At 46.2% G+C, this 27,393-nt stretch overlaps 1 protein-coding gene across 3 annotated transcripts in view; it reads left to right on the top strand.

Moving 5' to 3' along the window:
* RRN3 (RRN3 homolog, RNA polymerase I transcription factor) overlaps nt 1–27,393 on the top strand; it is a 70,392-nt gene that overhangs the window by 7,817 nt on the left and 35,182 nt on the right. For all 3 annotated transcript variants that reach the window (XM_073542929.1, XM_073542931.1, XM_073542932.1), the window contains 3 exons: nt 3,210–3,333; nt 4,728–4,784; nt 5,416–5,505. In XM_073542929.1, coding sequence (XP_073399030.1) covers nt 3,238–3,333; nt 4,728–4,784; nt 5,416–5,505 — 243 coding nt within the window. In that variant the 5' untranslated portion in view covers nt 3,210–3,237. The remainder of the gene's footprint in view (nt 1–3,209; nt 3,334–4,727; nt 4,785–5,415; nt 5,506–27,393) is intronic.

The raw sequence follows: 27,393 nt of genomic DNA, 5'->3' as shown, positions 1-27,393 counted from the left end.
ACAGACTATCAAAAGTACGAGTGTAATCCGTGAAAAAAAATACACAAAAAACTGACGTCTGAAGGAGCCCTTAGGCCTCATTCACATGTCAGTATTTATGTGCCGAAACCAGGAGTATCTCCAAAACACAGAACTGGTCTCAATCTTTCATTTAGGGCTCATACTCACTTGTGAGAGACTCGCACGATTCTCTCACATGAAAACCTGGCACTGCCGCCAGAACTCAGACCAGAGCATGCGGCTACATGTATTTCTATGCAGCCGCACGCTCCGGTCCCAGTGGCGGCAGTGCCAGGCTTTCATGCGAGTCTCTCGCAAGCGAGTATGAGCCCTTAAAGTTTTTGTCTGTAAACTCCACTCCTGGTTTTGGCATAGAAATACTGATGCAAAAATACTGGCATGTGAATGAGGCCTTATAATTAGAAGTGACTTCCGGTCCGCACAGCAAACACTGGAGCGATCTGATTGGCCATAAATCTGGTCTCGAGGTGCAGAAGAGGAGTGGAGCGGTGCTGGGAACAGAAGAAGACTGCAACCGTTGTGCAAAAGCGGAATAGAGCAATGTTGGGAACAGCAGAAGACTGCAACTGTTGGGCAGAAGACTGCGACCGTTGGGCAGAAGACGAGTGGAGCGGAGCTGGGAACAGCGGAAGACTGCAACGGTTGGGCAGAAGTGGAGTGATACTGGGAACAGCGGAAGACTGTGACCGTTGGGCAGAAGTGGAGTGGAGCAGAAAATGTGACCGTTGTGCAGAAGTGCAGTGATGCTGGGAACAGAAGACTGTGACCATTGTGCAGAAGTGCAGTGATGCTGGGAACAGCAGAAGACTGACCGTTGTGCAGAAGTGGAGTGATGCTGGGAACAGCAGAAGACTGCAACCGTTAAGTATTTTACTACACACAGGGAACATGCATTACAGTAGTGATACTACTCTGGTGATGGGGGGGGGGGGGGAAACCCGGAGTAGTACTTTAAATGCTGTTTACCCACAGGTAGCATTTCTGGAGGTGACAGGTTACCTTTAAATACTGCTGTCCGTAATGCATTGTACATAGACAGTGGATGTCGGGAAGGTGTTAAAACTTGCAAACTCATATTACTACATGTGAATGAGCTCCTAGTAGCTGTATATCGGGGACATGTTATGCACCATATAATACTGACCTGTAATATGGACGGTATATACAGGGTTGTGCCTGGAGGCTGCCCTGCAGCAGTGGTCTGATCATAGTATTATTTATATAGCGCCATTAATTCCATGGTGCTGTACATGAGAAGGGGGGTTACATACAAAGTTATAGATATCGTTAACAGTAGTAAACAAATTTACGATGACAGACTGGTGCAGAGGGGAGAGGGCCCTTACATTCTATGGGATAGTGGGGAAGAGACAGAAGGTCGGGGGTGCAGCAGCTCTGGTGGTGATGAGGCGGCGGCTCAGGCGGTGGTGAGGCGGCAGGATGGTCATTACAGGCTGTAAGCTTTCCTGAAAAGATGGGTTTTCAGGTTCCGTTTGAAGGATCCAAGGGTGGTGGATAATTAATTGGACGTGTTGAGGCATGGCATTCCAGAGGATAGGGGATATTCGGGAGAAATCTTGGAGGCGGTTTTGTGAGGAATAAGTGTGGAGGAGGTCTTGGGAGGATCGAACATTGCGTGAGGGAAGATATTGGGAGAGTAGTTCAGAGATATAGGGAGGGGACAGGTTGTGGATGGCTTTGTAGGTCAGTGTTAGTAGTTTGAACTGGATTCATTGGGGAATTGGGAGCCAATGGATGGATTTGCAGAGGGGGGAAGCAGGAGAAGCGAGGAGAGAGGTGGATTATTCTGGCAGCAGAGTTGAGGACAGACTGGAGTGGTGCAAGACAGCAGGGAGGCCACAGAGGAGAGTGTTGCAGTAGTCAAGGAGGGAGATGATGAGGGCATGTACAAGAGTTTTAGTAGATTGAAGAAGGGACGGATTCTGGAAATATTTTGAGTTGGAGGTGGCAAGAGATTAGACTCTGCTCTGTCCTTCAAACCACACGTCCAGAGTTACTCCGAGTCAGCGGATTTCAGGTGCAGGAGAGAGCGTGATGCTGTTTACCATAATAGATAGATCGGGTAGGGAAGATACGTGAGATGGAGGAAAGATAATGAGTTCAGTTTTGTCTACGTTGAGTTTTAGGAAGCGAGAGGTGAAAAAGGAGGATATGACTGATAGACACTCCAGGATTCTGGACCACAGAGAGGTGACATCTGGGCCAGAGAGGTAGATCTGAGTGTCATCTGCATACAGGTGGTACTGGAAGCCATGGGACTTTGAGTTGTCCTAGGCCAAGAGTATAGATGGGGAAAAAAGTAGGGGTCCCAGGACAGAGCCTTGGGGGACTCCAACAGAGAGGGGGCGGGATGAGGAGGTAGTGTGGGAGTGGGAAACGCTGAATGTGCGGTCAGAAAGGTATGAGGAAATCCAGGACAGGGCAAGGTCTTTGATGCCAAGGGAAGAAAGAATCTGTAGCAGTAGGCAGTGGTCGACTGTGTCAAAGGCAGAGGACAGGTTGAGAAGGAGGAGGATGGAGAACTGTCTGTTAGCTTTGGCTGTAAGTCATTAGTAATTTTGGTAAGGGCAGTTTCAGTGGAGTGGGGGCAGAAGCCAGATTGCAGGATGTCAAGGAGGGAGTTAAATGAGAGGTGGGAGGAAAGTTGAGCATGGACGTGCTGTTCAAGGAGTTTGGGAGCAGTGATATGGGGCGATAGCTGGGCATAGCAGTTGGGTCAAGGTTTTATTTTTTGAGGATGGGTGTTATGGTGGCATGTTTGAAGGCAGAGTGGAAGGTACCAGAAGTTAGACATAGGTTGAAGAGATGGGTTAGGGCTGGAATTATCATGTTAGTGAGGTTGGGGAGCAGGTGTGAAGGGATGGGGTCAAGTGCACAGGTGGTGAGGCATGATTTGGAAAGGAGATTAGTAAGGTCTCCTTCAGTGATGTTAGAGAGGGAGGTTATTAGGGAAGGGCAGAGGTCTGGCATGTGGAGTGGTTGGGGTGGTGGAACTGTAAAGGTTTGCTTTGTTTGGTCAATCTTGTTTTTGAAGTAGGTGGCAAAGTCCTCAGCAGAGATGAGGGGAGTTAGAGGTGGCAGTGGTGGGTGGAGGAGAGAGTTGAATGTGCTGAACAGTTGTTTTAGTAAGAGAACAAAGTCATAATTACATTTTTCATCCACATCAGGTCCTGTCACTCTGTATAAGGAGACACCATGATGGCTGAAAGTAACGAGTTCCTGAACTCCCCTCCAAAGAAAACGGTCAGGTTCGGTGGTAAAGTGACGGACGTCCTGTCAAATTATTCCCAGGTGAATATATGTCTGCAGGGCTCCTGGTGATTCTTCACGTCACTTGTCCATGTTGTCGGGGCTATCGGTCACTAATTTCAATAGTCAATAATATTGTAAATGTATAATAATTGGGGTCTGGACCCCCAACAGTCTGGAGAAAGCAAAGGCACAGTTTCCCATAGTTAATTTTGGGAAAGTTTGTACCCCTTTTTCATTTTTGTGATTCCGTTTTTTTTTCGTATCCATCTTCCAAGACCCGCAACTTTTTTTTTTTTTTCAACCTAGTCACGTAAGAGCTTGTTTTTTTACCAGGATGAGTTGTAGTTTTAAATCACATTTTTACTATATAATGTACTGAAAAATAAAAATTCCAAGTTGTGTGATATGGTGAGGAAAAAAATGTAACCCACAATTTCGACTTTATTTTGGCGTTTATTCTGCAGATCACTGAGATTATGGCAATATCAAATGTATAATTTTATTTTTGTGTGTATGTATATGTATATGTGTATATATATATATATATATATTATATTTGAAAAAGTTAGGAACTTTGTTTAAAAAATTGGATTGTATCGCCATTTTCCTGAGACCTGCACATTTTTATTTTTCGGTGGAGCTGCTTGGGGGCTTGTGTTTTTGGCACAGGCAGCTATTATTGATATTGTCTTGGGATACGTACATTTTTACCTTGTCAAGGAGAGAGCGATGGACACAGGACCCAAACATTTCCTTTGAATAGTTAACCAGAAGTGATCGGAGCTAGCTCTGGTCAGTGCTGGTGGTAGATTGTGGCTGTATAACACAGCCGGCACCTGCCGAGCATGGCTGGCCTCATGCATCTGCATATTGGGAAGTTATTAAAGGGCTGTCCAAAAATCCCAACTTATCATTTAGTCACCGGAAAGGTGATAAGTGTCTGATCGCAGAGAGGATCCACTGCTGCGACCCCCACTGATTTTTTTTTTTTTGTGACCTTCCCCAGAAGCCCCTGTTACCACTCTTAGGCCGGGGTCACACCAGCCTATCACATCGGATGTGGGATGCTAATGACACTCGGCTCCTGCCCTGCTGCGAACGTTAGCCGAGTGTCAGTGCTCCGATCTTCTTGCATGAGAGAATCCGAGCACCGGTGCGGATGAGATGGAGAAACTACTCCGTCTCCTCCATTGTCTGCGGGAATTGCACCGCACTCGGTGATGTGAGTGCACTGCTATGTTTCACACGCACCCTTAGTCTTGTATGCGATCCAAATTTCGCATGCAGTCTTTTTTTTGTTTTTAATCGGATTGCATTTGTCCAATTTAAATTGCAAGTGTGAGCGAGCCCTTACTGTGATGTTTGGCGTGTCTTGTATGTTCATGGGTTCTGACGATGCTTATACTTAGTCTTTTGACCTTTTATTCTATCAGGGTAACCAGAATGATTTTGAACTTCTAAAGCACCAGCTATCTGACCCCGAGATAAAGGTAATGGCCCCTGCATTCCTACCACATGTTATTACAGTGTATACCAGGCTGTGATTCAGGTTATTTCCACAAACTCCTTTGTGTACAAATGACTACTTATTTTGTGATGGAATCTGTCAGCAGGATTTAACCCCCTCCAAATTATTTATATGCACTTATCGTTCCTTCAATGACCTTCAAGTCCATCCATACCTGTACTTGGCCAGTCCGTTCCACTGTTACTGAGAAATCAACGTTTCTATAGATAAACTGAGGCTGAAGTGCTACTGTAGATCTGAAGCCTCTGTCACTCCTTAAGGGCCTTTCACACATACCGAGATCGCTAGCGATATCGCTAAAACGTCACCGATTTTGTGACGCAACAGCGATATCGCTAGCGATCTCGCTTTGTGTGACACTTACCTGCGACCACCCCCCCCCCCCCCCCACTGGATATCGCTGATCGCGCACGAAAGACTCTCTGCGTTGCATTGACTATTGGTGGCTGCAGATGAGTAAACTAAGAATCTGTCTGTTTTTAGTAGTATATAGTACAAGCAATCAAATGATCACAGACTAAAGTCTGGGTGAGGATGGCTAAAAAAAATAAAAAAATTATATATATTCTGAAATGCCATTTGTCTTTTTGCAGGATGGGCAGATTATAAATTGGCTGCGAGAATTACGGGCTTCAGTTACCTACCTGACAATTGATTATGAACAGCTTGTCAGCATTGTCCTGGTGAGTAGACGCAGCCTTAGGTTTGGTCTATTGATTGTCTACAAGTCGTCATGCTGTAAATTAAAGCTTGACTGGTGTGATGCAGGATGGTGTTAGAAAGGGAGTTCTTACTAATCTTCACTGCAATGAGGATATATATCTAATTTCACTTGGTGTTGATGCTTTGTGGTGGCCATTGTTGCTGTAGTACTGTGCTTGTGGGGTGGCCTGGACTCATGGGGACTCGGCATTCTTCAAGAATGACCTATTTCAGAGCTTGGGTGCTCAATTTGTCTCTTCAGAATTTCCAGTCTGTGTTCGGTTGGGTTCAGACCAGGAGACACTTGGCCAAAGAATCACTTTCACCATGTTCTTCCTTGGAAATGCAACAGTGACGTTAGATGTGAGTTTTGGATCACTGTCATGTTGAAGTGCACATCTTCCAAGGGCACAGAGTGATGGTAGCATCTTCTAGTGAATTCATGATACCATCAATGAAACGTAGGTCCCTGACATCAGCAGCGCTCATGCAGCTCCACATAACATCACTGCCACCACCATGTTTCACTGTAGGCACCATGTATTTTTCTAAATTAATTTTATAAATGCCAGGTGCCTGCAGTGACACGTGGTGGTGGCAGTGACCTTATGTGGGGCTGCATAAGCGCTTCTGGTGTTGGGGAGCTACATTTCATTGATGCTATGATTAATTCACAGACGTTCTGTTCTATATTGAAATAAAAGATGCCACCGTTACTCCGTGCCCTTGGTAGATGTGCACTTTTCCAACATGACAGTGATTCAAAACATACATCTTTACATTTCCTCAGAACAGGGTGAAAGTGATTTAGTGGCCAAGTTTCTCCATATCTGACCCCAACAGAACACCTATGAGGGAGTGCTAAAGAGACAAGTTGTCGTCACTCTCCATCCAATATGCAGGCTATAAAAGAACTTCTTCTTGTTCTTGAAGAATGGAAAAAGATAGATATTGCAATATGTCACCAACTTGATCTTTACATGCCTAGAAGACTTGGTCTTGTCCTTAAAAATCATGGAGGTCATACAAAATACTAGATGTAGTAGTTTTTGATGTGGGGTGTACTCATTTTTACATCAACTAATTTAAGTTGAACTTAAGATTTTGCAATGAAAGTTATATTATTAACCTTACTTTTATGTTACGGGTTAAAAAAATGTTCTGTGAAACCAAGACTTGTCAAAATTCTGGAAATTGTTCTTGTGCTCCGTGAGATATTTTACTAGAATCTTACTTTTGAAAGGGGGGTGTACTCATTTATGTTAGGAAATGCATATAGTGTTGCTCATTGAGTTTTGAACATGATGCACATCTGACATAACGTTGAATACTACAGACTAAAGCAAACTTGTGGTTTCTACCAAATACAAATTAGACAAATTTGCAGACTGCTCGGTCACAGACGCACTTTGCATGAAATATACATATGAAATATTGGAAAAGGGGGAAGGAGGATATAACGAAACACAAAGCATTTCAAGAAAAAACAACCACAAACCATAGTATGCCTAAAAGAGAATAGTATACCTCATAGGTCTGACGTGGCGTGATTAAAAACTGACTTGCTGATTCCTTCTAAGCTCTGTGAAGGAAAAGGAGGTCAATTTTCTCTGTACGAGTCATCAGTCACTGCAAAAGTCCCTGGCAAAGGGAAGGAAGCAGCTGGGTCAGGAGTTGAAGTGGGAGATGATAAATGCAGGGACAAGAGACTTCCTGTTTCTACATAGTGCAGAGAAAAGAGTAGAATTAGCTGGGTAGAAAGGCAAAGTGAGCAATTGTAAGTACACAGTGCTATATGATGTGATGACTGCAATGTATTAAGAGGATAAAAACTTTTTATGGCAGGAGGAGGACTTTAAGGAGAAAAACTTGGTGATTCCTGAAGCGTCTTGAAAATCACAGCAGGCTCTCCCCTCCTGAAAAAGACATTGCATTGTGTGCACATTTCCTTAGAGGGCTTTTCTTCATCTTCCCATGGGTCATGTTCAGCCCTTACTTGCAGACTCTGTAGAATGCTTTGAGGCAGTGAGAAGTCATTTAAGCCCAGAATGATGATTATGAGGCCAGAGCACCAAAAAAGCCCTGCCCACAGGCTGCCCCGAAGCACTGGAATCTCATTAACTAAACACTGTAAACACAGATTAAACCACAAGATTGGTTTCTTCAACCCAGGTGTATCCTTTTAATCAGTATAACGGCACCAACCTGACACTGCCTGTAGTTTACTGAGCACAATCCTGATGTCAGGTTCTCTTTAAGCTAATGTGCAAATGACCTTCACACCCCACAGTAAAGGTTGTGTCTTACCCACATGCTATGGAGAAAATCTGTAGCGGAAATTGAGAAGTAGACAACGGTGGACATTACTATTTGGAGCACCTGCAGATGCTGTTGCTCAGTTACTGTAGTACTGTACTGTTACGAGACGGTCATCTTGCACTTCTTTTACAATTGGTCGCACCTACCGCACAGGAACTGCAGATTAGAGTGAGTGTTCCTTGAGACTGTTTACCCTGATAATCATTGTCTTTATTTCTTAAGGCTATGTGCCCACGTAGCGTTTAAAACCTGACACCTGAAACCGGACTCCTTCCCAGAAAACGTGTGTTTATATCCCGCTCGTTTTCTGTGCGATTTTTTTTTTTTTTTTTTTTTTTTTTTTTTTTTTTGCGAGATTTTTTTCGTGGTTATCGTGTTTTTCCCGCGATTTTCGTGTGCGGAATTCAAGCACTTTCTAAGCGATTTGAAGCATCACTTGGAATGTGATTGACAGGTTGGTCACACTCGTCATACATAGTGTTTGACAAGTGTGACCAACTTTTTACTATTGAGGCTGCCTATGCGGCATCAGTAGTAAAAGATAGAATGTTAAAAATACTAAATAAAAAAATCGTGATTTTACTCTTCGCCACGACAGCACCCACTTGGAGGTATCGGATCCGCCCATTTGGAACAGGAAACCCTACAGGAAAGATAAAAGGGGCGGTCCGCCTTTCCTCAGTTTTGGTTTCCTGTTCCAAATGGAGCAGGATCCTGCAGTATCTTACCTGGGCCATGCATCCGCCTGTGCGGTCTCCTCGGGAACGGCAGGGGCTGCGGTCCGGAAGCAGCGTCGGGGGAGACTCCGTTTGACGGTTCCCCCCTCGTCTGGCGGCAAAATGGTGATGACCGGGTCCGGGTATGGCCGCCCGGTCTTACCAGGGAGCGGACCGGTCTGGCATCCGGAGGCCCCCCCCTTCGGTGGTGACACAGTGTGGGAGGTGAGGCCATGAGCGCGCGAACCACGCGTGTGAGTAGCGGGGGCGCAGGAGCCGGCCGGCGCCCGACGCTCCTATACCCCGGAAGTAATGGTTGAACTTCCGGGGTAGGATGGCGATGACGCGGCGCATGCGCCCTGACACAGGGCGACTTCTGGGGGCACGACAGGAGAAGATAAAACAGCGCTGCAACGATGGAACCATGTCGTCCCCCACGGAGTCGCAGGCCCCAGCAGGGGATTCAGCTGGGGGCAATTCCACCAGGGACCGCAGCGCCAGGACAGAGACTGCCCGCAGGAGCGAGGCAGCAGAAACCCGATCCAGACCGTCTCAGCCATCCGACCCGGTATTAAGCTTCACTGGGTGAGTGTGCAAAGTATATACTCTACCTATTAAGCTAAAACCTCTCCCCCCTCTCTCCTTTCCTTTGACCTCCTACTTCAGTCAAAGAAAAAATTAAACATAAAGAATGCGCATTATGTTCAGAGCCTCTCCCTGACTCCTACCCCAAAAAACTCTGCAAACAATGCATGAAAGAGACCATGCAGGGGTCGACGATATCTTCTAAAGATATCCGAGCCATAATTAGGGAGGAGATACAAGCCATCAACCGCGCCAGCACTCCCTCAGAGTCCAGTCATAAGAGACAGGCCGTTGTTAGTTCAGAGTCAGAGGAAGAACAGGAGTTAAACTCAGGCTCCGCATCCACGTCCTCATCGTCATCCTCGGAGATGGAAGGACGCGCATGTTTTCCACTGGACAGCGTAGATAATCTAGTAAAAGCGGTCAGAAATACCATGGGGTGTGAAGAGGAAAGGGGCGGCCAAACCGCGCAGGACATTATGTTTGCGGGATTGGCAGAAAAAAAGAGGAGATCATTTCCGGTGATACCGGCAATTAAGGACCTCATCAAAAGAGAGTGGGAAAAGCACGACCAGAGAGGTTTTCTCCCATCAGCCTCAAAACGGAAGTATCCGTTCACTGATGAAGACCTATTGAAATGGACTAAAATACCAAAAGTGGATGCCGTCATAGCCTCCACTTCCAAACAGACCTCGATCCCGGTCGAGGACGCAGGATTGTTAGCAGACCCATTAGACCGAAAGGCAGAATCTTCGCTCAAAAGGTCCTGGGAGTCCACCACCGGGGTATTCAAACCTGCAGTAGCCAGCACATGTACTGCTAGATCAATGCTGGTATGGTTAGATCAGCAAATCGAACAAAGAATGTCAAGGGAGAAACTGCGTGCAGCCATCCCGTTGATAAGAGGTGCAGCTGCCTTTATGGCAGATGCTTCAGCGGACACCCTAAGACTGGCAGCGAGGTCGGCAGCCCTGGTGAATAACGCCAGACGCGCGCTGTGGATAAAAAGCTGGAAAGGGGACGCACAATCAAAATCCAAAATTAGTGCAACCCCATGCGAGGGTGAGTTCCTCTTCGGAAAAGCCTTAGACGAAATTCTCGCCAAGGCAAAAGAGAGGAAAAAGGCCTTCAGTGATTCTCCCATTCCGTTTTATAGGAAAACCTTTAAGAGACGGCCATTCGGGAGAAGAAGACAATCGGACAGAACGAATAGATGGGCCACGAAAGACGAAAAACAGAAGGGTACCATCTTCAGAGGGCCAACATATAGGAGAGATAAAAATTAAAAGTTTAGACCCACCAGTTGGGGGTAGATTAAAATTTTTTTTTACCAAATGGGAACAAATTACGTTAAGCCCATGGATTTTGAACATAATCAGGGAAGGAATAAAGATTGAATTCCTTCAGATCCCTTATGAATTCTTTGTTATAACTCGCCTTAATTCCTCAGTTCAGCAAAAGGCTCTCGAAGACGAGATTCGAGTGCTTCTAGCTAAAAAAGTTTTAGTTGATGTCCCTGAGGGACAAGAGGGTAGAGGCTTTTATTCTCCCCTGTTTTTGGTTTCTAAACCAGACGGTACATTTAGAACCATTATTAATTTAAAGAAGCTTAATTCATTTATAAAAAATTATAACTTCAAAATGGAATCAATTAGATCCACTATAAAGCTTCTGTTCCCAAATTGCGTAATGGCAGGGATTGATTTAAAAGATGCTTATTATCATCTCCCTATTCACAATAGATTCCAGAAATACCTAAGAGTCGCAGTGGAAGTCGAGGGCAGGATTCGTCATTTCCAATACGCGGCCATGCCCTTCGGGCTTTCCACGGCACCAAGAATATTTACCAAGGTGATTGCAGAAGTGATGGCCTACCTTCGCCAAAAGGATACACTGATCGTGCCATATTTAGACGACTTCCTAATAATTGGGAATTCAGTCAAACAATGTGCCGAACGCGTGACTGACGCAATCTCGTCTTTTCAGAGCCTTGGCTGGATCATCAATATCCAAAAGTCCAGACTCGATCCACAATCTCTCCAGACATTTCTAGGATTTCAACTAGATTCCTTGACCCAGAGATGTCTACTACCTCAGGTAAAAATCACCCTCACGAAACAAAAAATACGAGCAGCTATAGATAAACCACGGGTATCCTTGAGAGGAGCAATGTCACTATTAGGATCACTAAATTCTTGCAGTCCGGTGGGCCCAGTACCATGTCCGTACACTACAGCACCAGATCCTCCAGGAGGATAAGCGACATAGTGGGCATTTACAGAGCAAAATAACCCTGTCACAAGAAGTCTTGACTTCTCTAGAGTGGTGGTTAGATGATGACCATTTATGTTCAGGAGTTCCATGGCTTATAGTTCCATCCTGTATCGTAACCACCGATGCCAGTCCCCGGGGCTGGGGAGCCCACATGGAGAATGAGTTTCATCAGGGAAAGTGGAATAGAGAGGAATGTGAATACTCATCCAATTTAAAAGAACTGACTGCAGTGTTCTATGCTCTATACAACTTCCTTCCGCAGCTCCAACAGAAGCATGTCAGGATACTATCGGACAATACCACCACCGTGGCCTATATAAACAAACAAGGAGGAACTCGATCAGAGACTCTGATGTCTTCAGCGGCAAGAATTTTAAACTTAGCAGAAAACTATTTTTTGTCCCTCTCGGCCCTTCATATCAGAGGCGAGAGCAATCAAAAGGCAGACTTCCTAAGCCGACACACTCTGCGGCAAGGAGAGTGGTGCCTCAATCAGAAGGTCTTCAGGGACATAGTAGCCCTATGGGGACAACCCGAGGTGGACCTTTTCGCCACAAAGGAGAACAGGCAGATAAAAACATTTGCCTCCCTATCTCCATCAGACCACCCAGACATACTAGACGCCCTTCTAGCTCCATGGAATTTCAACCTGGCGTATGCATTCCCTCCATTGATCCTCCTACCTCAAGTAATTCGGAAGATCAGAGACGACAAAGCAAGGGTAATCTTAATAGCACCGTTCTGGCCAAAAAGACCGTGGTTTTCGTGGCTGCAGACTATGTCAATAACAGATCCTTGGGTCCTTCCTTCAACTCCCAACCTACTCTCCCAGGGCCCCTTTTTCCACCCTCAAGTGGTCAGCTTGCACTTGACGGCGTGGAATTTGAGAGGCAGTTATTGAGGACAAGAGGATTCTCTGAGTCTTTAATTACTACACTACTACAAAGTAGAAAACAGTCCACAACCCAAATTTACACTAGAATATGGAAAAAATTTCTTCAATTCCATACAGTACCTCATACAGCAGAAGTTCCGATAATCCCAATCTTAGAATTTCTGCAGAAAGGGAAAGACTTAGGCTTAGCAGTAAATACGCTAAGAGTACAAATATCGGCATTAGGAGCACTATATGGCCATAATATAGCAGGCAACAAGTGGATAACTCGATTCATTACAGCATGTGAACGAATAGCTCCAATCCACATACCCTCCGTCCCTACATGGGATCTAAATCTGGTCTTAGACGCCCTAACGGTAGACCCCTTTGAGCCGATCGACACAATACCCTTCAAACACTTAGCACTTAAAATGGCCCTCTTGGTAGCACTGACCTCAGCTAGAAGAGTGGGTGATATCCAGGCCTTGTCAATAGATCCACCTTTTTTTCAAGAATACCAAGACAGATTGGTATTAAAACCAGACCCTGCCTACCTGCCAAAAGTGGCAACAAAATACCATAGATCTCAGGAGATACTCCTCCCAACCTTCTATATAAATCCCTCTACTCCGGAAGAGCAGAAGTTCCATACTCTGGACGTCAAAAGAACTGTCCTAAAATATATTGAGAGGTCCAACAGTTGGAGGCAGAGTAGGGCCCTATTTGTTTCATTTCAGGGCTGTAAGAAGGGGTATGGAGTCACGAAGGGCACCATTTCCCGGTGGATCAGAGAAGCCATTCGTCTAGCCTACTCCGCAAAAAACGAAGATCCTCCAGGGAACATCAGGGCGCATTCCACCAGGGCAATGGCAACTTCTTGGGCAGAAAAGGGAGATGTTCCGATTGAAACTATATGTAAGGCGGCAGTTTGGTCATCCCCTTCTACCTTCTATAACCACTATAGACTTGACCTTTCATCAGCCTCTGACTTAAGCTTTGGCCGGACTGTCCTTGACACAGTGGTCCCACCCAGGTGATGGTCTCTGGAATCTCTCCAAGTGGGTGCTGTCGTGGCGAAGAGTAAAAAGCCGGATTACTTACCGGTAATGCTCTTTTAATGAGTCCACGACAGCACCCGCTCACTTCCCTCCCTAAAGATATCAATAGTTAAAGTATATCAACCAAATAATGGATAAGAAAGATGTTAAAATAAGAGAACATTGCCTAATCCTTGGCGGTCCTTCTGGTACTCTGAAACATAAAACTGAGGAGGAAAGGCGGACCGCCCCTTTTATCTTTCCTGTAGGGTTTCCTGTTCCAAATGGGTGGATCCGATACCTCCAAGTGGGTGCTGTCGTGGACTCATTAAAAGAGCATTACCGGTAAGTAATCCGGCTTATTCTCACCTTCCGACGTCCCACGCAGCCTTCCCGGGCCTCAGCGATGCTCCCGTTTCCAGTAATACCTTGCGAGACCATTGATGACATGAGGTCTCACGAGGAATAGGGACCACTACAGTATCGTGGGACCGTGACATCATCAAAGGACTCGCAAGGCATTACTGGGAACGCGAGCATCGCTGAGGCCCGGGAAGGCTGCGCGGGATGCCGGAAGGTGAATATAACCCGAATTTATTTTTAATTCTTTTTTTTTACAGGGATATGGTACCCAGGGCCTGGAGTTTCCTCTCCTCCAGGCCGTGGGTACCATCTGCTCATGAGCCGCTCACTTTGCGCATGGTGGGCATAGCCACATGCGGGAAGTAAGCGGATCTCATGCATTCCTATGGGTGCAGAATCGCGGCGATTCTGCAAAAAGAATGAGCATGCTGCGTTTTTTTCCACGATGCGAAAAACGCATTTTTAGCGCAGCTTGTGCGGAATGCATGGGGTGCGTTCAGTATCAGTGTTTTAAGCGTTTTCGCACCGAAAATCGCGGCAAAAATGCTTAAATGCAACGTGGGCACACAGCCTTAAAGAGATCTTTTAGCCTTTGCAAGCGTCATAGATGGCTCTCCAGTCTCATTTTACGCTTTCAGAAAAGCCGCATGAGTATTAGTACGGATGAGACTTCTGCACACTGGAACTTCCGAACTCAGAGGAACTACTTTACTCCATAGTGTGTTGACACCTCCACACTTCTCCTGGCTTCTGCTCTCTTGTGCGTGTAATCTGCATTACAGATGGCTGGGAAAAGCTAAAGCTCACAGGCACGCAGCAGCGTCTCTACAACTCGCGGCACTGCAGACTGTTATGAATGAGTCACCGAAGGAGGAAAAAGCAAAACTACAAGCTAAGTCCAGAAAACCGGAGAGGTTGGTAGCTATCGGATTGCAGACCCCTGATCCTATTCACCACAACTAACAGTAGCCGTGGGGGGTTCCTACGGTGCCCTAGACCCCTCGTTCACAGCCGGAGAACTAAATAAGCCTAAAGAAAGGGGAAATGTAAACTGCCCCAGAGCAGACCCCAAAGCAATAGACAGCCCCCAACATGTATTGTCGGTGAAAAGCAGATGAAAACAAACACAGACAGAAAGACAGGTTGAGTGTTATGAATGAGTCACCGTAGGAGGCAAAAACAGAAATACAAGCTAAGTCCAGAAAACCAGAGAAGTTGGCAACTATCAGATTGCAGACCCCTGAACCTATCAACACAACTAGCAGTAGCCGTGGGGGGTTCCTACGATGCCCTAGACCCCTCGATCACAGCCGGAGAATTAACTAGGCCTAAAGAAAGAAAGGGGAAATCTAAACTGCCCCAGAGCAGACCCCAAAGCAATAGGCAGCCCCCAACATAAAATTACGGTGAAGCAAGATGAAAACACTAACACAGACAGAAAGATAGACTGAGCAAAGACGGGGCCCAAAACTACCTAGATAGGAAAGGACAGGAAGGCTGCTGTCTGCAATCTGCCAAAACCCTATCAAAGACATAAGCCAACCAGCTGATATGAAAAAGGCCCTGAAGCAGCTAGGCTTCAAAAACTAAATCAGCACTCAGGTATTTTCAGAAGACAGAGCTAAAGGAATTTAGCACACCCCAGCAGGGAATGGCAGAAATCCAGAAAAACAAAGCAAAACAAAGTCAAAGCACAAATGCAAATTCAGACTAGTCTCCAAGGACTATAGGGGATCGGCTTGTGCACAGCCTCTACCAAAGACCCAAGGGAATGGGTACATGGTTAGACAGAAAACCTTTGGGCTTCTTTAAGTGTGGGGATTGTACTAAATGCAAATATATGCTTCAATGTAAGACCTTTATGAGTTCACACAACGGTAAGACCCTTTATCTGAGGGATTTTGGAAACTGTAAATCAACAGGTCTGGTCTATAAGGCCACGTGTACCTGCCCATTGGATTATGTGGGAAAAACCACTAGAGAATTAAGGGTGAGGGTGGGTGAACACCTGGGGGATATCAGAAATAAACGTGATACTCCTGTCGCCAGACACATCAATGGTATACATCAGGGTCGAATGGGTGACATCACCTTTAATATGATAGAATTAATTAAACCAAGGGCTAGGGGAGGTAATCTGGACAATTTAATTTTGAGACGGGAGTGTGAATGGATGTTCAGACTACAATCGGTTTTCCCCAATGGGATGAATGAATGCATCTCATATGCCTGTTTCTTATGATCTTTTGGTTTTCTGGTTGGTTGAATTTGCCCCCGTTTTTTCTGTTATAGTGGGTTATGATAAGGGGTTTTATATGTTTGGCATATTGGATGATGCCTGTATGGCATGGACCACATTGGATGGTTGATCTGATTTATCGCATAGCAATATGCATCTTTATTTTTCTACATTTTTTTGAATTTCTGATGTGCAGCATTAATCCGAATATGAGGGCACTGGTATTACTGGGGTTATCCTTATTGCGATAAATCTGTGGGACGCTGTATTTGCGGGCATATTCTTGATCTCCCGGCGATTTCATATGATGCGCTCTGTTTGTTTACATTATTGAGCAGAAAGCATGTGATCGGAAGGTCCGGCCCACATTGGTGATGCGCCCAGGAGGATAATTCTTGGGTCCCTGCATCCGATATTCATGCCGAAAGATTGGTTCGTGCTTTTCATCGGGCCCATCCTGATCGTCCTGGTGGCGTGGATGAGGGTTCGGTGACCCCTCCTCAAGGGGGAGGTACTGTTGTGAGTTCATTTTCCCCTTCACCGTTGATGTCTGATGAATTCCCTCTGCTGGTGAAGAGAGGTAGTGAAATTGATTGGGTTGAGAAGAACCTGTCATCTGAACAGGTGGAGCCTGATTGGACACCCGGAATCACTGAGTGGATATAGGGCAGCCGACGCCCTACAGGGGTGCTGGTGATCCTTTCTGCTCTGAGCTCTTGCAACCAGTTAGTCCTGTCTACTGAAAGCTAAGTTTTTGCTCTCTTATTTTTCCATGAGATTTTGTCTGTTTGCTTCATGTTTTGTGTTCAGCCTGCCTTTGTTGGGACGGGCTGAGCGCCATTTTTGTCTCTGATCAGTTTATCTCTTTGCTCTGTTTTCAGAATATACCTGAGTGCTGATATAGTGATTTTGAAGTCTAGCGACTTCAGGGCCTTTTTCCCTATAAGACGGTTGGGACATTTTTGGTAGGGTTTTTTGCGGATTGCAGCCAGCATCTTTTCTGTCCTTTCCTATTTAGTTAGTTGGGCCCCATCGTTTGCTCAACCTGTCTTTCTGTCTGTGTTTGTGTTTTCATCTGCTTTTCACCGACAATACATGTTGGGGGCTGTCTATTGCTTTGGGGTCTGCTCTGGGGCAGTTTACATTTCCCCTTTCTTTAGGCTTATTTAGTTCTCCGGCTGTGAACGAGGGGTCTAGGGCACCGTAGGAACCCCCCACGGCTACTGTTAGTTGTGGTGAATAGGATCAGGGGTCTGCAATCCGATAGCTACCAACCTCTCCGGTTTTCTGGACTTAGCTTGTATTTTTGTTTTTTCCTCCTTCGGTGACTCATTCATAACAGAATAATTTCACTACCTCTCTTCACCAGCAGAGGGATTTCATCAGACCTCAACGGTGAAGGGGAAAATGAACTCACAACAGCAGACCCCATGTAGAATATACTATCCATACTTTGTATACAGTATCTCCTGAATCTGGAGTTCCATTGGTTGAAAGATTCTCTGACCACTCCATTTGTATATGTATCAGCTAGAATAAAAAAAAATTAGGATTTTTGGTTCTCACTGTAAAAACTTTCTTGGAGCCTTCATTGGCATCCATGGGTGTCTGCTGTTGTCATTAGGAGACTGACACTAGGCAAGAAAAGCTAGCTCCTCAGCTGCATACACCAACTGAATGGCGCAGAGCTTGCCAGTTAGTGAGAAAGCAATAGAAGAAGCAACAAGTAACTATATACAGACCCTACATAGGCACAAAAACGAGTGGGTAATGTGTCCCTCAATGAAGGCTCCAAAAAAGATTTTATGGTTACAAAAATCCTTCTTTCTTTGTCCCTTCATTAGGGCACACAGGTAACCATGGGACGTCCTAAAGCAGTCCCAAGGGAGGGAACAGACTATCGTGCCTAAATCATGTCAGACAACGGGCAACCGCCACTTGCAAACCCTTCTTACATAGGCCCTCATCAGCTGAGGTGTAGGTATGTACCCTGTAGGATCTTGAGAAATTATGAAAAGATGACCAGGTAGCGACCTTGCAAATCTGGGATGCAGAGGCCTGGTGGCAAACAGCCCAAGAGGCTCCCATCGCACGGGTGGAGTGAGCCCTCACTCCCAGAGGTGGTGGTCTATTTTTAATTCAATGAGACCTTTCCAGGGGATGGACAAGGGATGTACACAAGGAAAGAAGGACAATATCCTTGTTGATGTGGAACGGGGAGACTACCTTAGGAAGGAATGAAGGAACAGGATAACCTGAAGACTTTCGGAACAGTCTCGGAAGGACGGGCCATTGATCAGGAGGTCGTCCAGGCAGAGAATGACTACAATCCCCTTGGAACGAAGAATGGCCATGACAGACGCCATAACCTTTGTGAACACTCTGGGAGCCGAAGCCTGGCCGAAGGAGAGAGCTGTGAACTGATAGTGTTCTCCCAGGACTGCGATGCGGAGAAACCTCTGATCCACCAAGCAAATCGGGATGTGGAGCTAGGCATCCTGAATGTTCACCAAGCAGAGGAACTCCTCGAGTTCTATAGAGGCAATCACCAAGCGGAGAGATTCCATTCAGAAATGACAAGGCAAACCCGCCGGTTTAGTAGCTTGGGATCCAGATCGTGCGGAGTGAACCATCTTTCTTTGGGAACACAAAGAGGATAGAAACCCAAGAATCGTACATGAGAGGGATTGGGTACAATGATCCCTACCCAGAGGAAAGAGTTGATGGCTTGGAAGAAACCGGGGACTTGAGATGTGACCAAGGGAGGGTGGTATATGATAAAACTGCATGGGAGAGAAGAAAATTCTATCTTGTAACCCGTGGTAGCGATCTACCTGACCCAGGCTTTGTCGATTACGCAGAGCTATGCATCCCGGTAAAGCAGAAGACTGCCACCCACCATTAGGGAATTCCCAGGTGGGTGTAACCCGTCGTGCAGAACGGGTCGATCATGCCGAATAGAATAGATTGTCTTGATCTATTGGATCAGGAGCCAGGGAGTTTAGCATGGTGGCCATTGGAGTTCCATGATGGCGGGGGTTTGAAGAATGGCTTCCTCCTCTCCAGCTGGGTTGTGGATCGATCTTGCTGGGGGGAGGTCCCAGAGGAGGAAAGTTACAAAATAGGTGAAACTTAAGAGAACGTCTCCTGGTAAATGGACGCTTAGGCTGGGCAAGAGAGGTACTTTTTTTCTGCCAGTGGTGTCCAAGATAAGCTGTTCCAGTTTAGACTTGGAGTCACAATCCTTGGAAGGAGAGATTGGCGAGGGACTTTTTGGATGCCGGGTCTGCATTCCAGGCCTTGAACCAGAGGATCCTGCGTATGGCTCCAATATTGCCGGAATCGCAAGCGGGACAGCTGGCGGTGTGAAGAGACATTGCGAGTAGATATTTTCCTGCGTGGACAATCTGGTCCTCAAGATCAGCCAGTTCGTCCGGTGAAGCCACTAAGATGCTCTGCCGAAGAAGCTTTGCTCATGGGGAGACCGACTTTGCTACCCATGTGAAAGTGAATGCTGGACAGAGAGAGGTGCCAGGAGCCTCAAAGGCGGACTTGGCTAGGACCTCGATCTGTCTGTCAGTGGAGTATTTGAGGGAAGCGTCATCAGGGAGTGACAGGACAGTCTTAGCAGACAGGTGTGAGACTGGAGGGTCCACTGCTGGGGATTCTGCCCATTTGCTGAGGAGATCAGGACCAAAAGGAGAGAAGATATCCAACTGCCTTCTACCTGGCAAGCACTTTTCCGGGTTTTCCCACTGCTTTCTAAAGATTCCTTGTGATTGGAAAACACCTGGGGAGGCCGTTTTGCCTTTTTAAATGAGACGGAGTGATCTGGGATAGGATACTTCTTAATATTGAGGGTCTGATTGATGTCAGATGTGAGGCTGTCGACCATATCTTGGAGTTTGGAAGTTTGGTCTGTTTCGGGATCAGATTCTGACTGCAAATCAAGGTCGGATCTTGGGGCCACCTCGGAGGAAGAGGAATGGGACAACGAGTGCATCCTGGAGGATGTGGAGGGAGAAGGGGAACCAGTCGAAGTAGAGTATGCCCTCTTCTTGGACCTTGTCATTGATCTGCCATGCCGATGGTGACCTAGTGGGTGCCTGTGATTAGTTCTGAGGAGCGATCGGAGCATTAGTGATGGCTGACAGGTTAGGTAAACGTTTTAAGGACTTGCACCAGGGACTAAAGGCCCCGTTACGCTAAACGATGCACCAGCGATCTCGACAACGATACGACCTTGTCAGGATCGCTGGTGCATCGCTACATAATCGCTGGTGAGCTGCCAAACAGGCAGCTTCATCAGCGATCAGCACCAGCGAGGACGCTGGTTTCTAAGGTACACATCGGGTAACTAAGTGACGCACGTCCACTTAGTAACCCGATATTTACCTTAGATACCAGCTCCCAGCGCCTGCTTAGAGTGAGTGCTGGCCAGCGGGAGAGCAACGATCAAAAAACGGCCATGCACGATCAGCGATACCCGTCAGGGGGGCCGGTCGCTGATCCGCGTCACACACAGCGATCTCGCTGGTGAGATCACTGTGGCGTCACAAAATCCGCGATCTCGCTAGCGGGATTGCTGTGTGTGACGGGACCTTTAGGATGCCTTCACACTAAACAATGCACCAGCGATCCCGACAACGATACGACCTTGCTACATGATCGCTGGTGAGCTGTCAAACGGGCAGACTCACCAGCGATCAGGACCAGCGATGACGCTGGTATCCAGGGTATACAGTGGGTAGCTAAGTGATGCGCTCGCTTAGTTACCCGCTGTGTACCCTGGATACCAGCTCCCAGCGCGAGCGTGCAGGTATTCAAGGTACACAGCGGGTAACTAAGCGATGCGCGCGCTTAGTTACCCGATATTTACCTTGGATACCAGCTCCCAGCATCTGCATACAGCGCTGAGAGCTTGCTGATCGTTGCTCTCCCGCTGTCACACGCAGCGATGCGTGCTGGCCAGCGGGAGACCAACGAACAAAAAATGGCCTAGGACACTCCTGCACGATCAGCGACACCCGGCAGGGGTGGCCGGTCGCTGATGCATATCACACACAGTGATATCGCTGGCGAGATCTGTCGCGTCACAAAATCAGCGATCTCGCTAGCGATCTTGCTGTGTGTGACGGGGCCTTTAGATACCTTGGTGAGGTCAGTTACTGATCAAGAAATAGCAACAGCCCTCTCTTGTAGTGGGGGGGGGGGGCTCCTGTGAGGTCTCTGTGGTGGAAGGGATGAAATCTGGCCAGAAAGCCGTGAACTGACCTGTTTGGCCACTTCTTTGTACAGAGGGCAGAGGCTTAGTGGTTAATAGTGGGGGAGGGGTGGAAGGGAGGCTCCCTAGGTCTGGGCACATGTTAGAGACCTGGGTTTGAGAAGGGGGTGGGGGTGCTAAGGAGGGCTAAGCCAAAGAGTGAAAGACAAAAAAAATACAGCCTGGACTGAGTCTACCCAGTCCTGATGTAGAGAACCGCATGTGGAGAGAGGCAGGTTCTGCAGAGAAAAACTATGCTGTGGAGCTGCAGCGGGTGATTTAACGTCGCCGGAAAGCAACGGGACAGGACCAGGTGAGGCGCCCTGAAAGCCTATTAGCCTGTTCTGAGAAATTAGCGCTTCAATAGTAGGGAAAAGAGCGTGCGAGATTCCTGACGGTGCATCTCAAAGTGCTCTCTCAGGAAGGAGAGTTGGGGAACAGGCAAGGACCAGCCGCCACAAACCGTCCTAAGGCTGCTTTCATACATCAGTTTTTTGCCATCAGTCGCAGTCCGTCGTTTTTAGAAAAAAATGGATCCAGCGACTACTGACGCTGGATTCGTTTTTTTCTCATAGACTTCTAATAGCGATGGATGGCCGCACGTTTCGTCCGTTGTTCACTGGATCCGTCGGAAAGTTTGTGTCCATTGGCCGGAGACGACGGACAAAGTAACGTTTTTTGTCTGTCCAAAAGTCGGACAGCGACGGATCCAGTGCCGTCCGTCGTTGGCTATAATGAAAAGCCTATGGGCGCAGGATCCGTCTCTGTCCGTCAAATGACAGAATCCAGCGACTGATTCCGTTTTTTTAAACTGAGTATGCTCCAAATATTACCAGGTAGGGCAGTCGGATCCAGCAAAAAACGGATCTGTCGCATCGGTTTTTCACAATCTGTGACGGATCCGTTTTTTTCCAAAACTGCTGGATTGCGACTGATGGCAAAAACTGATGTGTGAAAGAGTCCTAAGGCTGTGTGCCCACGATGCGATTTTTTTTTTTAAGCGTTTTTGCCGCGATTTTCGGCGCGAAAACGCTTAAAAAAACTCGTACAGAACGCCCCCCATGCATTCCTATGGCATTCCGTACATGCTGTGCTAATGCTGCGCTTTTTTCGACGGCGGAATCGCATCACGGAAAAAATCGCAGCATGCTCATTCTTTTTGCGGAATCGCAAAAAATTGCTGCGATTCCGCACCCATAGGAATGCATGAGAACCGCTTATTTCCCGCATGTGGCTATGCCCACCATGCGCAAAGTTAAGCGTCTCATGTGCGGTTGGTACCCACGGTGTGGAGGAGAGGAGACTGTCCTCCAGGCCCTGGGTACCATCCCCCTGTAAAAATAAAAAATCGGGGTATATTTACCTTCCGGCATCACGTGCTGCATTCCCGGGCCTCAGCGTTCCCAGTAATGCCTTGCGGCACGGTCCAGTTATGACGTAGTCTCGCGTGACTCTAGCGGTCTCGTGAGATCACTCTAGCAACGCGAGACCAACGTCATCACAGGTCTTGCAAGGCATCGCTGGGAACGGGAGAGTCGCTGAGGCTGCGCGGGACGTCGGAAGGTAAATATACCCCGATTTTTAAATTTTTTTTTTAAATCATTTTTAACATTCTATCTTTTACTATTGAGGCCGCATAGGCAGCCTCAATAGTAAAAAGCTAGTCACACTTGTCAAACACTATGTTTGGCGAGTGTGACCAACCTGTCAATCACTTTACAAGCGATGCTTCAAATCGCTTGGAAAGTGCTTGAATATCGCACGCGAAAATCGCGAACATAATCGTGGTAAAATCGCGAAGAAAAAAACGTGCGATTTCTGGGAAGGAGTCCGGTTTTGAGTGTCCAGTTTAAAACGCTAGGCACATAGCCTAAGATACTCTTTAACCCCTTCCCCCCAAGGGTGGTTTGCACGTTCATGACCGGGCCAATTTTTACAATTCTGACCACTGTACCTTTATGAGGTCATAACTCTGGAACGCTTCCATGGATCCCGGTGATTCTGACATTGTTTTCTCGTGACATATTGTACTTCATGTTAGTGGTAAAATTTCATTCAAATAACTTGCGTTTATTTGTGAGAAAAACGGAAATTTGGCGAAAATTTTGAAAATTTCGCAATTTTCCAACTTTGAATTTTTATGCCCTTAAATCACAGAGATACGGCACACAAAAAACTTGATAACTAACATTTCCCACATGTTTACTTTACATCAGCACAATTTTGGAACCAAAAATTTTTTTTGTTAGGAAGTTATAAGGGTTAAAAGTTGACCAGCGATTTCTCATTTTTACAACACCATTTTATTTTTAGGACCACATCACATTTGAAGCCACTTTGAGGGGTCTATATGATAGAAAATACCCAAAAGTGACACCGTTCTAAAAACTGCACCCCTTAAAGTGCTCAAAACCACATTCAAGAAGTTTATTAACCCTTTAGGTGCGTCACAGGAATTTTTTTGAATATTTAAAAAAAAATGAACATCTAATACTTCAGGTTCAATTTTTTTTATTTTACCAAGGGTAACAGGAGAAATTGGACTGCAAAAGTTATTGTGCAATTTGTCCTGAGTACGCAGATACCTGATATGTGGGGGGGAACCACTGTTTCGGTGCATGGCAGAGCTCAGAATGGAAGGAGCGCCGTTTGACTTTTTCAATGCAAAATTGGCTGGAATTCAGATTGGACGCCATGTCACGTTTGGAGAGTCCCTGATGTACCTAAACAGTGGAAACCCCCTACAAGTGACCCTATTTTGGAAACTAGACCCCCCCCCAAGGAACTTATCTAGATATGTGGTGAGAACTTTGAACCCACAAGGGCTTTACAGAAGTTTATAACGTACAGCGGTACAATTAATAAATCATATTTTTTCCAAAAAAATGATCTTTTCACCCCAATTTTTATTTTCCCAAGGGTAACAGGACCCTAAAAGTTATTGTGCAATTTGTCCTGAGTACGCTGATACCCCACATGTGGGGGTAAACCACTATTTGGGCGCATGGCAGAGCTCGGAAGGGAAGCAGCGCCATTTGACGTTTTTGGCTGGAAATGAGATCGGACACCATGTCGCGTTTGGAAAACTCCTGATGTACCAAAACAGTGGAAACCCCCCACAAATGACACCATTTTGGAAACTAGACCCCCTAAGGAACTTATATAGATGTGTGGTGAGCACTTTGACCCCCCCAGTGCTTCACAGAAGTTTATAATGCCCGGGCGTGAAAATAAAAAATTCGTATTTTTTCCACAAACATGATCTTTTAGTCACCATTTTTTTATTTTCCCAAGGGTACCAGGAGAAATTGGACCCCAAAAGTTGTTGTCCAATTTGTCCTGAGTATGCTGATATCCCATATGTGGGAGAAAACTACTGTATGGGCACACGTCGGGGATCGGAAGGGAAGTAGTGACGTTTTGGAATGCAGACTTTGATGGAATGGTCTGCGGGTGTCATGTTGCCTTTGGAGAGCCCCTAATGTACCTAAACAGTGGAAACCCCCCACAAATGACCCCATTTTGAAAACTAGACCCACTAAGGAACTTATCTAGATGTGAGGTGAGCACTTTGAACCCCCAATGGCTACACAGAAGTTTATAATGCCAGGGCATGAAAATAAAAAAATCGTATTTTTTCCAGAAACATGATCAATTAGTCCCCAATTTTTTCATTTTCCCAAGGGTAACAGGAGAATTTGGACCCCCCAAAAGTTGTTGTCCAATTTGGCCTGAGTACGCTGACACCCCATATGTGGGAGAAAACTACTGTATGGACACACGTCGGTGCTCGGGAGGGAAGCAGTGACGTTTTGGAATGCAGACTTTGATGGAATGGTCTGCGGGTGTCATGTGCGTTTGGAGAGCCCCTGATGTACCTAAACTATTGAAACTCCCCACAAGTGACCCCATTTTGGACACTAGACCCCCCACGGAACTTATCTAGATGTGTGGTGAGCACTTTGAACCCCCAAGTGCTTCACAGAAGTTTATAACATTCGGACGTGAAAATAAAAAAATCATTTTTTTCCACAAAAATGATATTTTTGCCCCCAATTTTTTATTTTCCTAAGGGTAACAGGAGAAATTGGACCCCAAAAATTGTTTTGCAATTTGTCCTGAGTAGGCTGATACCCTACATGTGGGGGTAAAACACTGTTTGGGCGCATGGCAGAGCTTGGAAGGGAAGGAGCACCATTTGACTTTTTCAACTCAGAATTGGCTGGAATTGAGATCAGACGCCATGTTGCATTTGGAGAGCCCCTGATGTGCCCAAACAGTGGAAACCCCCCAATTATAACTCCAACCCTAACCCCAACACACCCCTAACCCTAATCTGAGCCCTAATCTGAGCCCTAATCTGAGCCCTAATCTGAGCCCTAATCTGAGCCCTAATCTGAGCCCTAATCTGAGCCCTAATCTGAGCCCTAGCCCTAGCCCTAACCCTAATGGGAAAATGGAGATAAATACTTTTTTTTTAATTTTATTATTTTTCCCTAACTAAGGGGGTGATATCGGGGGGTTTGATTTACTATTTATGGCGGTTTTTATGTTTGGCGGCTGTCGCACGCTAAAAGACGCTTTTTATTGTAAAAATAGTTTTTGCATCACCACATATTGAGAGCTATAATTTTTCCGTATTTTGACCCACCGAGTCATGTGAGGTCTTATTTTTTGCGGGACGAGTTGACGTTTTTATTGGTACCATTTTCGGGCACGTGACTTTTTTGATCGCTTTTTATTCCTATTTTTGGGAAGCAGAATGAACAAAAACCAGCGTTTCATGAATTTCTTTTGGGGGGGTGCGTTTACACCGTTCCGCGTGCGGTAAAATTGATAAAGCGGTTTTATTCTTTGGGTCAGTACGGTTACAGCGATACCTCATTTAGGTCGTTTTTTTATGTTTTTGTCGGTTTTATGCAATGAAAACTATTTTATATAAAAAATAATTATTTTTGCATCGCTTTATTCTGCGAGCTATAACTTTTTTATTTTTTCGCTGATGATGCTGTGTGGCGGCTCGTTTTTTGCGGGACAAGATGACGTTTTCAGCGGTACCATGGATATTTATATGCGTCTTTTTGATCGCGCGTTATTACACTTTTTGTTTGGCGGTATGATAATAAATCATTATTTTTTGCTTCGTTTTTTATTTTTATTTTTTAAGGGGTTCGCTAAAGGGGTTAACTAATGGGACAGTTTTATAGGGCGGGTCATTACGGACGTGGCGATACCTAATATGTGTACTTTTATTTTTTTTTTTTTTTTTTTATTTCCAAAAAATGGATTTATTGGGGGAATATTTTTTTTTTTTTTTTTCTAATTTATTTGGCGATTTTTTTTTTTTTTTTAATTATTTTAACTTTTTTTTTTTTTTTTTTTTTTTTTTTTTACTTTATTAAATAGTCCCAGGTGGGACATCACTGTCCTGTGACAGATCGCTGATCTGTCACATCACAGATCACTGTGACAGATCAGCAATCTGACACAGGCACTGCAGAAGGCTTCCTCATGCCTGCGCTTTGCAGGCACTGAGGAAGCCAGCTTCCGAAGGCCCCCGTCGCCATCTTGGATTCGGGGGCCTGGAGGAAAGGAGACCCCCGCAGCAGCGCTGCACATTGCGCTGCCGTGGGGGGCTCAGGGAAGCACGGAGGGAGCCCCCTCCCTGCCGATGCTTCCCTTTAACCCCCGGTACACCGCGATCATGTTTGATCGCGGTGTGCAAGGGGTTAACGTGTCGGGGGCGGTCCGTGACCGCCCCTGACACATTGTGCCGGGTGTCAGCTGTGATAATCAGCTGACACCCGGCCGCGATCAGCGGTGCTCACCACGTGGGCGCCGCTGATCGCGCTGACGTACTATCCCGTCCATGGGCGTAGGGGCCCAGGTCCCATGGACGGGATAGTACGTCGGATGGCAGAAAGGGGTTAAGTGTCAGGGGGGGTAAGGTCATGCCCCGCAGGCCAGAGAGGGTATGATGTGGATGGCACCAAACTGTTCTCTCTGTCGCTCAAATTTTGGGGAAACCGTTTGAGAAGTTACACTGTTAGGTTGAACAATAAATAATGTTCAATAGTTGCCTGCCCCTGGCCCAATGGGTATTGATCAGTGCGCACTAAAAGAATCACACCACACACAGTTGGATGTAATCTCTTTGATCAATCTATGGCATAGCTCCAAGGGAAAGCAAGAGTGA

Source organism: Dendrobates tinctorius, unplaced genomic scaffold (genome assembly GCF_039654945.1).
Source record: "Dendrobates tinctorius isolate UK_male_01 unplaced genomic scaffold, ASM3965494v1 ptg000129l, whole genome shotgun sequence".
Lineage (NCBI taxonomy): Eukaryota > Metazoa > Chordata > Amphibia > Anura > Dendrobatidae > Dendrobates > Dendrobates tinctorius.
The sequence above is the reverse complement of the archived record's forward strand: the minus strand, read 5'-3'. Positions and strand labels throughout refer to the sequence as shown.